We start from the raw sequence: 16,508 nt of genomic DNA on the forward strand, positions 1-16,508 counted from the left end.
ATTCTTGAATTGAAAATTTTTCACTCAAATATTCAAGATTATATTCGGTAGAATTTTAGTTATATTGTGCATTGAAAAATGTCAATGGTTGCAATATTATTGATACAGGTATTCTACGGTAAATTTTACAGTAAAACTTTACTTTGTATTACTTCTAATTTGATAAATGACGTACGGTCCCCATGAAACTGCTAATAGTTCTGTATGTGATGGCTTGAAGTTTTCCGTGTGTTACATGTTATTGAAAAATGTCTCTCTAGATAGACAAGACTATCTAGACTGCAACGCAGTGCTTTGTAAAGTTATTTGAATCATATTTCATTTTTTTTTAAATCTACCCGAAAACGATCACAATTTGAATCAAAAACCTTTAGCTTAGAGTAGATATCTTGCACTTTGCAAACTTTACAGTTTACAAAATGAATATTTTTAAACGTACGCAATTGAATGCTTGGCCAATTTAGAGTAATACCTAAAGACAACAATTAAAACCCGATGATTGTTCAAGGATTATATACTTTCAAATTATAAGACTGCTAGATGAAAGAAAATTTTAATAATATATCTTGATTTGTGATTGATCAAGAGATTGAACACGAAAGAAGGATATGACTTGTACTCGTATTCTAAAATTCACCTATTTGTTATTTAACATTTTTATTCAAGGGGACATGATGGATGACGACAAATAAATTAATTTATATGAGATCATGACTTGTTGCCGAATATAGGCTCCAATAAAAATACAAATTTTTATTAGAAATGAAGGAATAATGATGATAAAATATTAATCTTATATGGAAGCACACATTATTGTGATTTATTGAGTCTCCTCAATGAGAATCACTATCATTCGAAGTATAAATGAGACTGAGGGCCATATGCTAACATTACGTTTAACGCTAAATCACGTTTACTTGTAGATATGGTTGCATTTATCATGATGTGTTTCATACGGGGTTTGAACGAACAGCTGACATTTCTTCGTTTAAACCGAGTATCTGCATACTAAAAATTAATTTCCCTTAAACACTGAGAATTGGCTAACTTCCGTGGTAGCTTTGGTTTTCAATTTTGGAATCCATAAAATTTCTCAATACAATAAAGCAATACTCACGATGTTAATACTGAATCATCTTGATAAAATACTATATATTATAATTGAATTCATACAAAAATCATGCTCTTATCTTGTAAAAATTACTAATATCTAGTTATCAACAATATTTGTAAGTTCTTAGAATATAGGTAACTATAGGATATTTCTAACTTAGTTGACTTGTTATAAGTTTGATCAGTTTTATGTTTAGGCTCCCAACTTGTGGAGAGTCTCGTGGATCCATGGAGTGAAGTGAGCCACTCGTGTGTACACACCGGGCCGATTTTTCTTCGCACAGCCATCTCCCCAAGACACCACTCCAGTCAATATGAAATGCCCTGAAAATAAAATGTTTCGTTAAATAAATTCAACGGAATATTATAGGATTGTCAAATAAGAGTTTATAAATAAACTAGTAGTTCTGTGAACAGTAGACCTCGCGCTCAGTATGTTACATTGACCTGTTATTATGTTTTCTCAAAAATTAATAAATAATTTATCAATTTAAAATGTCTAGAAAAAATCCTAAATAAATATAGAGCTTTCTGTCCTATCGTACCGTGACGTGTCGTCCCGGAATGTGAGTGTGAGCGCTGTTATCAGGTCTGGCAGCAACTGTCTACAACGTTGATGGAAAGATACAATTTTCAAGATGTTCGATGTTTTTGAACGGGTAGTATTATAGTCAACTGTCTACTAACGTTGATGGAAAGAACAATTTTCAAGATGTTCGATGTTTTTGAACGGGTAGTATTATAGTCCACTAGACAGCTGATTTATGATGAATAATTCTATAGTCTGATTTTTACGGTAATATTGGCGTATGAAGGAGGCTCCTTTTTCCTTTTATATTATCCTTGAAATGAAAAATGTCCAAAAACCTTGTATATACGTCGACGCGCAATTTAAAAAGGAACATACCTGTCAAATTTCATGAAAATCTATTACCGCGTTTCGCCGTAAATGCGCAACATGAAAACATATAAACATTTAAACATTAAGAGAAATGCCAAACCGTCGACTTGAATCTTAGACCTCACTTCGCTCGGTCAATTAATGGATAATAAATTCAGTAATTAGATATTAGATACTGCTATGAGAATACTCAAGATTGAATTATTGAATTTGATGGAATATATGTGTTGATAATAATTCAATTAGTTCTCTGATGTGTTACCGTACCTTGTATTTTGTCATCATATTCTCATACTCTTTATCACTATCCTATCTCAAAAGTAGAATGAAACTTATTTATATCTCTTATACATTAATTTATTGTAAATAGAATGTTCGAACGAATTATAAACCCATTTGATTCAAATCAAGAACGTTTTTCTAACTTAAGATGTACATCAAATTCTATTATTTTATAAGTATTGCAATTCTTCAATGGTACAGCACAGGACCTAATAATATTTCAATCACAATTTGAAACGTACGGTACATTATGTTTAAACCTCCATTACAAATTTGAAGAAATGTTATCTTGCTTCGCGGTCATATTTGAATAATTATATGGAAAGAGTTTTCAAAACAAGCAGCCTGCTTCTCCCCTCCTACTCGAGAGTACCACCGCCGGCGCGAGCTCAGTGTGACATGTCTTGCTAAAAAACGCCCGCTAGCTCGCTGCCGCCAGCGGTACTGGCGGTAGTCGGTGAATCAAGGCCTTAAAGGTCCGGCTATTTTGGTAATCATTGAAAAAAAGTCAAGCATGGATAATTAGATTGATGTATTGTGGAAATGAGTTGAGATGTGCTTACCGTCAACTTGACAAGCGAGAGGTCCCCCCGAGTCGCCCCCACAGGCATCCACCCCTCCCTCAAGAGGGCCGGCGCAAAGCATGCTGTCCAATATGGACTGCACTCTGCCGCCGTACACTCCTGACTGCCGGCACGTCGACAGGTCCAGCAGAGGCACAGACGCTGCCTTTAGTACCCCCGACAGACTCTCCAAGTCCTCGGCTACACAACACATTAGATCTTAGTAGACACATTTATTCATTCTAGTGGTTCTCTCATTCCATTTATTACAATTCAATTCCAATCAGCCTCCCCATTTGTTTGATTTATATTAATATAGTAATAATGTAAATTGTTTTTGTTTTTCTAATTAATTGAAATATGTTATTTCATGCCTGAGCCTTGAATGAGGTTATTTCAAACACTTCCTTTCTAAAATTCTGAATATTGGAGGGAATTTTGAAATAAAATCTCAACTTTTCTGCTTGTTTGGATGATAGAGCTGTTGTTTCCCTAAAGGTATCTTTACGCGTAGCATAGCTGTCTTTGTGTTTGGAAGACGTAGCCGGCCTATCTACCAATTTTAATCAATCTGCTGTCCCATTTGACACCAGCGTTGCGTTGATTTAACATTGGAGGATAGGACGGCTACGTGTTCCGAATGCGCACTTCCAGCTACCTTTACACATGCCATTGTCTCTAAAATAAGATAAATGAATGAATATGTCTGTAACATGAGATTTGAATTGAATAGTGGATAAAAATATGCTTTTACTGTACAAAATGCAAGCATAATCCAAGAAAAGCATTACTTAGGGAAGCTTCAATATTATTAATCAACTCTCAACATCATCCGTCTCATTACCCACTCACAAGCCTACAGCTCGTTTGGGCATCACCCAAAGCAAAATTATTTTAAAAAATATTTTAAGCAGTCAGTGTAGCTTCCGGTTAGAATATATAATAGAAAATATAATAAATTTAGACTTCAGTAAAGAAACAGTTGTGACAAGGTACACATTAGGTTTCTGACATCTACAAAAAATATATTTCAGTAGGCTTACAGTTTTAACTCAATGAATTAAGGATAAAAGTCAATAATAATAAACATAATTTACAATTCAAGAGATTAATTAGTACTTACGTTTCTGAGCGCCCCACCCGGTAACTGTACACCATTCGCCGACTCCTGCGATCTGAGAGTCTTCTTCTGGTAAGCAAATGGGCTGCACGTGCGAATTGAAGGTGAATCCATTGTCATTCACTGCTTTCACTTTGATCAGAGCTATGTCGTTGCTATGTGGTCCCACTGTAAAAAGTGTTTTATTTTAAACACCTCATTACTCAATTCTGTTCAATAAGTACTGAAAATTAACAGAATATTCTACGTAAAAAGGGCCCAGAATAATCTTCATTGATGGAATAGCTTTAAATTCATCAGAATATCAAGAAAACTGCATTTTAGAAAAGCTTAGACCTAAGTGGTCTCTTCATTTTCAATCAACAATAATCAAATGAGAAAGAAAAATTGACCTTGTGGTAATAGAACTTGTGGTTAAACTCCAGGTCTACATGAACAAAAATTACCATGCTACCTCACCAACATCACAAATTCAAAAACTACTGTTATAGAAATTATATAAAGCTCTGTGATAGTATATATGACGTATTACTGATCTTTTATTCGTCTATATAATATAATGCATTGTTACACCAGTACACCAGAATTCGTATTTAAATATTCATATTTAACTTCATATTTCAGTACTCTGGTACAGTATTCAGATTAATAGTTTCATTATCACTTTTAAAAATAATGTCTATACCCTATTATTGAAATAGGCTTTTCTCCAACTCAATACTGTATTTATTATATTGTATTTTGTCAGGTTATAGATATTTCAACCTCTCATTTCAATTATTATTTTTCAATTGATGAAGTGTCATTATATTCCTATTAAACTATTTTGAATATGAGATTAATATATTAAACATGTAAATATAATCACAATCTAGTACTCACTCTTCCTGAACTGTGGATGGATGATAGTTTTTTCAGCCTTGAACGACCTTTCATGGTGATCTTTCTGATTGAGGTCGTGCTTACCGACGATGAGGCGAATCTTGTCAGCATGCTCGAGGTTGGTGATGCAGTGGGCGGCTGTCAGTACGACGCGCTCCCCCACCACCGCCCCTCCGCAATGGTGCTCGAATTTCCTTTTTTCTGGTCGGTAGGCTTGAATCTCAACCTGCAATAAACGGAGCACATAAATCAAATTATTTTATCATACAGATAAATGTTCACAGCAGTTTACTTGAAACATTAAAACCCAGCACTCGAGGAGTACCTATTGTTATTTGCAACATCTAATTTTGGCACTAATAGGCTATTAAATGTATTTTCTTACTCCGATGACTGTGATCGAAATATAACTTTAATATAAATATAATTATTATAAGATAATTACAATATGAATATATATTGACTGCTATGCCAGTTTTATTGAGTACCTATTAATACTTCATTATTCTCTTTCAAGACGGAATGTTTTTCTGGAGGGTAATGCCTGAATAAAATTTATCTGCTCAATGAGTTTTGCCCATCAGGCCTTTTGTTCAGATAATTCAAGATTAGAGTTCCATAACTCTATTGTGTTATCCCCATCATTACATGGAAATAATTTTTGACGAGAACTCATAGACCAACAAGAATGAAGTTTTCTTGTCTCATTTGTATCTATGTTATGGAGTCGTTTGTTTTTGTGTTTATTATATGATAATTACAATATAAATAATTTCCGGTATTTTGTACTAGCTCAAAGTTTATATGCTTGGATAGACTTATTCAAATGACTGAGACAAATGCACAAATGGGATGATGTGTACCTGCCATGGGTAAGCACCGTAGTTGGCAGCTGATCCTCCAACAATCTTAGCGGTGGCTCCACCGGTGCGGAGGGGTTGATGGCTGACCGATCGGGTGCCGCACTGCAGCGAATGCGAGTTCCATTGCGGACTTGGCTTGGACGGTGGAAATTTCGGAAATCCTCCATTGCGGAAGCTCCAGCCTACAAAGACATTTATCAACCTATAATTGGAAATTCACTTGTATAAGTTGGCAAATGTAAGATTGGTTGTCACACCTTAATGAAATGACCAACTTAAATTAGAAGAGTAGAAGGAGCCCTTATTTCTCTTTAAAGAAAATTAGTGTATCTGCTCACACATCCACTCAAATGTCAAAGAATGGAATATTACTTTTTCATCAGTCGTCAATTTGCGTATTTTATCTACTTCCGTCTTGCTCATATTGAAACGACAAACCATCTCAAGTACCACAATGATCAAGAGGTTGCTGTCTGGATGTATCAAGTGGTAGTGTGATTAGTTGATTTGCAGATTGACAAGAAGCAGAAAGTTTGAATTAGAAGCGTACCGTAACTCACTTGATACTATACTTTCATAAACAGTACCTATTAGACAATAAAAATGTTACATTGCTTTCTTTAGCTACACTATTCGAATGCAGAAAGTTTGGATTAAAATTGTAACTCACAGAATAGACAACATAGGCTACTTACTATTATAAACAATATTAGGCAATAGACATGTTAACTATTATTTTCAAATACACTATTTGAACTTATTCGAATTGAATTTCATTGCTGATATAGGATACCTAGGATTCTTCATTTCAATGATTTTATCAATTAACAATATCACTAGAATTTTCAACGAAGGGTTCCGGATCAACTGCTTCATATTTGATTTATAGAGCAATTCAAAGTAGTTATTTTAATACTCACTGGAACTGAATTGTGGGGAAGCTTCCCTTATGGCTGCTAAGAGGAGAATGCTTGTGAATTGAATCATTTCTTTTATATTCTGGATCTTGCAATCTGAAATTGTAAAATATGTCTTACATTATTACATTGTGATAAATTACATGATAAATCTTAAATTACATGATACTAAATAATATTTTTTTCGGTTTTCTTTACAAAAAGCTTTCTTTCATCTGTTCATTATTGCTCATCAACTTGTTAAGTGGATGGATGAGAGTCTACCCTTAATTATAGTTTTCGGTCTCATTTCAAGTGCAATATATATATTTAACAGACTTAATAAATTCGTATGATTTTCTAGTTGGAAAAATATATGTGCAGGAGACACTATAAAGAATGAGCATTGTAAATATTATAGGAATACTATTTATATTTATAATATCCCTATTCCTTCAGAATTTCAATTCTAAAAACTTATGAATTTATTTGAAAAATTATTATTATGGAATAATAAACTCATTATAATTGATTTTCACAGATTTGACGCTTAGTGAGATCGGGCGCCCCTATATTATTCGCTGTTTAATATCAAACTATATCGAATTATATTACTTTTACTCGAGAAATTAATTCTCCATTGATTTATTTATCCATTTATTGATTTAATAATACACGTTATTCATTGAAATGGCTTATAGATCACCTCTAATATGATTATTTTATTTATTCCAATCATAATCACCTATAAAGAGATGAAAAAGAAATATTTGTAATCATAGCCAAGACAAAATTATGGTTAGATTTTCGATAAATATGATTTTACCTGTGAAAATTATGAAGACTATTCAAGGAGGACCTTCAGTCTGGTAACTGTTTGGAAACTTGATCATCTCCTCGTTTAAAACATATTTCGAATCTGGAAAATGAAATTGCCCATTAATCCATTTGAGAACGGATTCTCAAAAATCTAAAATGTAAATAGGCTTACAGTAGGGGTATTGTAGAAATATGATTTTGGAATGTGTGGAATGAGGATAGGCTATTACTGCATCCTTGAAAAAATTGAGAAAAAACAATACTGAAATTTTATCAAACTAATCGTTAAAACAATGTTACAGAGTCTGCAGCACATAAAGAAGATTCACAAAGGATTTTATAAAAAATTAAAATATGGACTAAAATTTCTGAATAATAGATTATTTAAGAAATAAACTGAAAAATGAATGTTCAATTTTGAATGCAATTGTGCATAACATTTTTCCTTGTAATTCGTTAAGTGTTCATAAACTCTAAAACAATAAATTGCAAGTCCAATACATTATCCACCAATAAGTAACCATCATGGGATCAACTGATTATATTTCTGATGTTTGATAGTTTTACAATACTGTAATACAAAAATAATAATGAACTAATCAAGAATTATTGGTCATATTATACCCAATCATTCAACTTCAACCAAGTAATGTAAATGCATCAACTATCTAATTCAATAATATAGGGTGGAATAAAGAATATAAAAATGTACAAGGATTTTGGATAGCGGAGAAAGTTGCCATCACATTTGGCGCGAAACTCTCTTATCCAATAGCAGTCCAGTATGAGATGTTATGCAAATGTCGAGGAACAAGTAACAAGGTCAAGTGCGCTACTGCCATCCATCTACTCTGCAAGCCAGAGCAGCAGTGAAACTCGTTAGTCAGGAGGAGACACAATCAATGCAGCAGTTTCAGTCAAATATTGAGACAAATTGGGCGGTCGGGATCCTTCCTGTGTATGGGCATCTGACATCTGAAGCTTTGACATATCATTCTGCCGCATAGTTGAGTAGAAATCGATCGATCGAAACCTGCCAGTGTCAACTTTGTGCCATTAAAACTGGTATAATGCTATCTGATCACTGAAACTCTCCATTCACTGATCGATTGACCGGAAGACAAATCAGTCCAAGACATCATAAGTCATGCAAACCGAGACAGCGCAGTTCCTGATGACTGTAACCATCATCGTTAAAAATATGAATTATATATACAAAAGGAAATACGGTATCATAATCATAATCACTTCTCCAGATGCAAATCCTCTTCACATTATACTATAACATTACATTAACATTATACATGATACATAACATATACTATCACATTATAATAAAGCTCGTGAAGAGCTTTAAAAACGCTCTTTTACATTCATATCCTGTAAATCTATCTACATTATTTTGCACATTGTATAAAAACAGTATTTTAAAATATAATAATTTTACAAGACACTAGAGAAATCTAGAACTTCACCACACACAATAATATCACGAGCAAACTAAATTTACTTACTAAACAGGTGATGAACTTTTGAAACAATTATTTGTTGTGATGAGACATAATTATTTGTTATAGGTCATGTCATGTTTGATAGCGGTAGTGGTTGTTCTACTGTACCGGTATATGCATTGTGTGCATGAATGTTTTTACGAATATTCTTGATCACATTCCATATTATTCCATCCATAATTCGGTACCTGCTTATTATTTTAAGAGGTGATAAAAAGAGGAATGGTATCAAAGATTATTATGTCATAGTCTTGCATGGAATGCTACTAGATAGCTGTTTTTTTATAAATTTATATTCTGCCTCCGGTAATGACCAACTTTTCTTGAAAACCAAGATTTCTCCAATCAATGGATATATATAATCAATTTATATATATGAATTTCGTATAGGCCTAGTCATTATCAAAAAAAAAAAAAAAAAACGCCGGCTTATGAATAAACTATTTGTGTCTTGGATGAGATGGATATAGATGAATATAGGAAATCTTTTTTAATTTCATTAAAGAGTAGAAAATGATGATGATGATTATAAGTACCATAATTCTTGAGAGTATGGTACACCTGACAAATCAGATTACAAGAAAAAAATGTTCATAGAAGAACAGGGGCGAAGTGATCGTGACCTGGATGATCGGTGATCGCTTCCTGCCACACTGTTCCACTGCACTTCACTGGTCTGCCTCTGTCAATGGCCTGTGCCTGCAGTCATTCTCACAATGAGAGGCGCGCGCTCAGCAAAATTTCGTAATTGGCACACTGAAACGGCCTTCAAATCACTTTCACTGTTCTGGCTGTGGTCACCTGCTTCATCAAAACACTGCCACTCATCGATGACTAATCATCCATCTACTAGGCGCTCATTCTAGTTTATAGAACTCTGGTTGAGACAAGCCAATCAATGTAAACAAAGGATCTAAGGATGTTTTGGTTTTGGTGATGGAGGCACTCAAGGTTCACTTGTAACTCATTCATACATGATTCCATATGATAAATACGTTTCTACGGATTATTATTTATGTATGTAGAGTAGAGAATTTCATGAAGATTGACTGATCCGAAACTTATAGACGATTAATATTTTCAATATAAAGTGAATATGAAAATATTTCAACCATTACTGATAGTCCTAAAGATAAGATTATTATTTTACAATGTTTTCGATTTCTTCGATATACTACATGAACTTGGATAGATGTAATTATGATTTCTCACGACAAGATAAAAATAGCATGACTCTGTATTACTGTCTACTCTGTATTACCTACTGTATTGTGAAAATTACTATTTTTTTCTCACTTATATTAGATAGGTACCTCATTTTCAAAATATTTATTGGTAAAAATGATCAGTATATAGGCCTATAGTAAGGTGGGCCTTCAGATTTTTTTCTGGAATAATTGTGAGATTACAACCTGTCCTAGTAGTATTCCATTATTTCATACATCGAGCTGTATTTTTAAAACTGTTAACAAGTGCAAAGGAGAAAGGCACACATTTTTTTGTCAAAATTTGATACTTGCTTGCTACCTGACATAACAAGTCTTGATAATTGAACAAAAATGTGGAAACAACAAAATCTGTGAGTCAGAAATCTACTTTATATTATGATTTGTTTTTCAAGGAAATGTCAATGAGCGAAAGGAAAGTAAGAGGCTAGCACAGTTTTGAACTGCATAGCAACCCAATCAATTGTAGGCCTACAGAAGGTACATATCTCTTCAAGCATCATTAGTTTCACCGTCTATAATTATTTATCATTACATAATGCAGACTCATTCATCCGTTGCATAATGGATAAAGAAGTTCTATGGATTATCATGAGTGTACAATGTTTGGTTGGTTATACAGATTGACTAAGTTACCGTATGCTAAGTTATACAGATTGACAAAGAATAAAAGCATCAGGAGAACTAGGATTTCAAGATTTTGTTCAATGAATTTTCTTGGAAATATTTCAAAAAATGAGATTTTTGAAATCACGTTCTATACCCTATCTAAACCCTAATATATATTATTGGTAACATTTTGACAATAATATTTAACAAATTCATCAATATCAGTGAGAACAATTTTCAGTAGACTCATGATTAGGAAGTATACAAATACTTTGAAAAGTAACAAATTAGTAATTGGAAAACAGTGTTGTAATTTTATTCTTTTTTGGGATGTATTTGTTTGCTTATTCCAATATTAACTAATTATAAAGTACAATCCCAGATATGAAAAACGATTTTATCAATTCAGCAAAGATCTCCATTTTAAAATGATATTCGTATTACGGTATTAGATCAAAATTAATGAGAAAGATTGGATTATATTGAACCTATGAAGTTTTATAACGATCCAATGCTTCTTTTCCCTCCAATAAACAAATAATTACAATAATAAACAATTACAAATATCACAATAAACAATTGTGATAAACAAATCTATTCAATCCAATAGTTATTTGGTTACTTCCATAAAGTATAATAAAAAAAATAAATAATGATATTTCCATTTTGATTTACATGATAATTTTTTTTTCAAATTGAAAACAATGGTTTTTATCATTTACTTATGTTTATGTTTAGTAAATGGCATTTGTAATTCATCAAAAAAGATATGACTAATAAGAGAGAGAAATCAATTCAAAGAATTTCTAAAATACAGTATATCAATTTAGATTTGTGAAAAATTATAGAATCATTATTTTTGTTCGTACAAAACTGAAAATTGAATTTTCATTATGTAGGAGAGGTTGCTAACAATAATGTTATTTTAGAAACATCTAACTTATCAAGTACCTTAAATGTTTTATCTCAAGCAGTATAATTTACGAATATTCTTTGACTGTTCCTAGAAAATTTAGAGTTACGAAAATGAACAGATCAGAGTAAGTAATTGATATATTTATAATGTATATTTACATTCAAGTTATGAAGGATTTTAATTACAGAATAATGTGAGCTCTCTCAATAGAATAATCAATTTCAACAGTGTGCTTTTTATAGTAGAGAACTAGAATTTTAGATGTACTGAAAAAGAAAATGGATTATCAATACTGCTAGTTGAAAGATTATCTTTAAAAATGAGAAAGTTCTTGGATAATTTAATGAAATGCTGTTGGTCTGAACCTCTGCACGGCATCTTGTTTGGTTGATTCAATTGAATATACTATTTAGAATGTAATAGTAATAAGGGATGCATCCTTGAACCCTTTGGTAGGTGGTAACAGAATCTAAGAAATTATTCAAACACTGAGAATTAATCTAAGTCTACTTGCCAAGCAGCACACACGAACCATTTCCACAACCGTTATCACACTGATTCACTGGAATAATTCACTTCACTGATAGAACAAGAAACGTCCACTGTTAGCCGCGAGTAAATGTGATGGATGATACAGATAGTAGATTTATATTAAAAATGTAAACAGAAAGAAGCGTGACTGACCACGTGTAGAGGTAGTCAGTTGCATCTCCCCCTCCGAAAGAACAGCACATAAGACACCTTGTGATAAGCGAGTCGGTGGGTGACTGAAAGCGCGAGTAAAAGCTTTTATAGCCGATCGAGTGGCCGCGTGTCCTAGATCAACGCGTCCATCCCCCTCCCGCCAGTCCTACCCCCTCCTCACCACCAAAACATCATTCATTCACAGGACTCATCGACAAATTAGGCCTACCCACCCCGCCACGCTTACAACATTGCCCGTCAACCCATCGCGTAATGTCCCTGAATCTTTCATCAGATGCCAGCTTGGGATACGATCCATGATCGAGTGGGCTCACTGGGTCGGCCACCCAACTGACCTGGGTCAAGGAGCATCGTCACCTGTCCAATAACTCTTTTGTAATCACTTGGTCAGATTTAATTTGTAGAGTCATTACCCAATCTCTGAGTCAAGTCCGCAGATATTTGTTTTCATATGAGGTGAAAATTATGCTATTTACTTATTGATGTTACATACAGATCCAGTAGTACATGTTGGTACTCATGATGGGACAACTGGATGGACACTTTCGTTACGGCGGTATTATTTTTTCAAAGATGTGCCAGCTATTGATTAAACCTCGAGATGGATCTAAAGAATAGTAACAAAAAAGTTACCGATGTAAGGTAACACATCCTATTATATTAAGCGAGCAATTTCTGTATATCTGATTATATGGTTATTTATGTTCAACGGATCTCAAAAACGGCTCTAACAATTTCACGCACCAGAATCACGCAGGGTTTTCTTTGGAGGGCGCTGGAGAACTAATTTTTTGACGTACAGCGCATGAAGATATATCGTTCCAAAGTTGAAAACACAAGCTAATAGATTCAAAATTTCTCTGTATCTCTTGCACAAAAAAAGTTATAATTCAATTCAATTTCAATTCAATTCAATTCAATTTATTCAACCAAAACACAAAAACAGTACGAAGATGTGACAATCAGAAAAAAACAAAAATTATTATTCTAAATATCTATATAATCTATTATGTAAAATACGGCTGGAGGTGAAGAACTACTGGCATAAGTGAAACACTTGTTCGCCAGTAGGAGTAGAGACTTAACTGTTTCTAAATCTTAAGCTAATAATCTAAAATGGAATCTTTTTATTCAAACAATGGTAAGTATATTTAAAATAAATGCTATTAATTGTGAATTAATCCTGACAATAATGAATAGTTTTAAAAGCTGAAAAAATTTTGAACTCATAAAATATTAAGATGGAAGTATCCAGTTTTTAATATATTTATTGGTACAAACTTTAATGGAATTAAATTTGAACAAATTTAGAAAAAAAGTTTTTTTTTGCTTTTGAAGGTTATAACTGAAACAAATATTCGTTTTAGAGGAAGATGTTATGAAATAAAAATTGTAGAGGAAAATATTTTCATCTGAAAAAATGGTTGAATATCTTGAACGGTTATTAAAATACAAGCGATATAGCAAAACCCTGGAAATTTTGGCGGCCATCTTTTTTCCGAGGTGTTGGCCTGTGATTTCGACTTATCATCATCACGATCCTTATTATGCTAGACCTAACGAAGAAATTGAGACATCTTTCATGGCTGTTACTCAAAAATGACCACGGAATGACATTTGCGCCCGGACTATTGTAGAGTGAGAGAATATCTATGATCAAGTTTGTAATAGTTATTTGTGCAACTAGTGCGCAAAGTGACAGTTTGCTGCCCCGAAAGAAACGTTTACGCCTGAGCTGTAGGCGAGGGCGGAATGGCTTCTTGAGTGCAGCAGAGGCACTTCATACAGTTACTATTGAATATGAGAAGTGGTTGATTATGGGTGAAATGATGGCTGAAATTCATCAAATGTTTGTGTGTGATGTTGTTATCAATAACAACCTTAATTCATTTAAAAATTAATAATCCAATTGAAGTTGAAAATTCTCAGCCAAAGTTCTCATTTATATTCATTCAAGAATCAGAAAAAATACAGATAGAACAAAAAATTCGCATTCAAAATACACGCAAACAGCTGATTGGGATGACTGCAAGATGGCGAACCGACAAGCGCGCGACCTAGCGGGAAGAATCGTACCTAAGTTTGTTTCATCCAGCTAAAAAGTACTGAAACAGGATTCAGAAATTTAAACTTTTGCTCAAATTACCAAGGAAAATGCTCAAAGTAAACTAAAAAATATTTATAAAAATAACATAGACAACAGAGAATATTTATTGTAGTATTCTTATGTTTTTTATTATTTTTATTTATATGGATATCGAACGGTAATCATTTAACCTCAAAATTCGAATTTTATAATTTATATTTGCTACTTTTCTCATTGCTTGCAGTTGAAATAATAATTATCAATAGAAAAGAAATATCATTTATTATTAAATGATGATTATTTAATTATGATTTGGATGAACATTATTCTTGTTTTGGATTTTATCATTAATGTAGGGTAGCCATTGAAATGATTCTTATCTAAATCTAACCACAGTCATTGTTACCAACTTAATTTTTGTTTTCGTGCACTAATCCTCCATATAAAGGAAACGTATTTGTTGCTAGAAAGAGAGGCGAATAAGATTGGCTTGATAGTGAATGAAAGAAAAACGAGGTACATGAAAATATGAAGTAGTCAAGCAAGAAGAGTTCCACAAAACCTCCGAATTGGAAATAAAATCTTTCAAGGTGTAAGGAACTTCAGCTACTTGGGGGTTGAACTAAATACCGAGAACAAGATGGGTCACAGCATAAAGCAAAGAGTATTGGCTGGAAATAGAGCATACTTCAGTAACATGAAACTTTTGAAGAACAGGCTCATATGTAGAAACGCGAGACTTAAAATATATGAGAGCCTAATCGACCTGTTGTAACGTACGGCTGTGAATCTTGGACGTTAACAAAAGAAGACAAAACCATTTAGGCGTTTTTGAAAGGAAAATCCTAAGAAAGATCTATGGTCCAGTTAAAGAAAGAGAGGAGTGGAGGAGAAGAACTAATTCAGAGCTCGAGGCATTGATAAAAGGCCGAAATATTGTAAAATTTATAAAGGCACAGCGGCTTAGATGGTTTGGACATATCTGTAGAATGAACGAAAACAGAATGCCTAAAATAATATTCAAGGAGAGGCTACATTCAAGAAGAAAGATAGGAAGGCCGAGAATAAGATGGGAAGATGAAGTGAGAGACGATCTCCAAAAAATGGGATATAGAGGATGGAGACAATTAACAGAGGACCGAGAAGCGTGGAGAGCTGTAGTGGAGGCGGCCAAAGCTCATATTGGGCTGTAGTGCTGAAAAAAAATCCTCCATATAACCCACTAACTATTTTGTGTTGCCATGTTGCAAATCTGGAGTACGCAAAGTAATACTTTGCACACTAGAGCGGAAAAGTGATTCTTTGCGTTCTGTAATCAGTGCAGGAATGGTCACTTTTCAAGGTAACTGTAGGAAATAGTTATTTGTGCAACTAGTGCGCAAAGTGACAGTTTGCTGCATCGAAAGAAACGTTTACCCCGAGCCGTAGGCGAGGGCGGAATGGTTTCTTGAGTGCAGCAAACGAACTTTGCGCACGTATTCACATTAAATTTTTCCTACAGTTACCATTGAATATGAAAGTGGGTATTATGGGTAAAATTGCCTGAATAATGTAGTAGTGTTTGAATGGCGAGGGGCTGTGTGGTGTGTGCTGTGGTGGCACTGTGCTGTCGTTGTCCTTGGTTATATATCTACTTGATAATTAGCGCGTTGTGCTTCGTTGCACCTCTGCTCACTATAGCAGCCCACTCACTGTTACCAACTTAATTTTGATTCTGCTGCACTGGTGCTCCATATAACCTACTAACTATTTTGCGTTGTCATGCTGCAAATCTGGAGTACGCAAAGTACTCACTTTGCGCACTAGTGCGGAAAAGTGATTCTTTGCAGCCTGCAATCAGTGCACAAATGGTCACTTTTCAGGGTATCTGTAGGAAAAAGTATTTTTCATCATTAAAAAACAATATGGCGGTAGAATCTTATAGACTTTTACAATATTGAGCTCAGTAGCTCACGCTAGGCTATATATAATATAAACCAGATCTATTCATCCAATTATATAGTCGATTCCATTCAG

General features: G+C 33.7%; 1 protein-coding gene across 4 annotated transcripts; it reads right to left on the bottom strand.

The window, feature by feature from the left end:
• Positions 1-321: 321 nt before the first annotated feature.
• LOC111045867 (serine protease 27) lies at positions 322-12,470 on the bottom strand. 4 transcript variants are annotated; one of them, XM_022331341.2, is made up of 8 exons: positions 12,234-12,470; positions 7,447-7,539; positions 6,645-6,737; positions 5,725-5,906; positions 4,862-5,087; positions 3,983-4,147; positions 2,860-3,060; positions 322-1,437 (listed from the first exon to the last, which is right to left on the bottom strand). In XM_022331341.2, exons 3-8 carry the CDS (start codon positions 6,709-6,711, stop codon positions 1,307-1,309), a joined length of 972 nt encoding a protein of 323 aa, XP_022187033.1. In that variant the 5' UTR covers positions 6,712-6,737; positions 7,447-7,539; positions 12,234-12,470; the 3' UTR covers positions 322-1,306. The 4 variants fall into 4 exon arrangements, with proteins under 4 accessions (XP_022187033.1, XP_022187034.1, XP_039296842.1 ...); XM_022331342.2 differs by having other exon boundaries at positions 12,386-12,466; XM_039440908.1 differs by having other exon boundaries at positions 12,216-12,466.
• Between the last annotated feature and the right edge of the window lie 4,038 nt (positions 12,471-16,508).

This window comes from Nilaparvata lugens, chromosome 1 (genome assembly GCF_014356525.2).
Source record: "Nilaparvata lugens isolate BPH chromosome 1, ASM1435652v1, whole genome shotgun sequence".
Classification (NCBI taxonomy): Eukaryota; Metazoa; Arthropoda; class Insecta; order Hemiptera; family Delphacidae; genus Nilaparvata; species Nilaparvata lugens.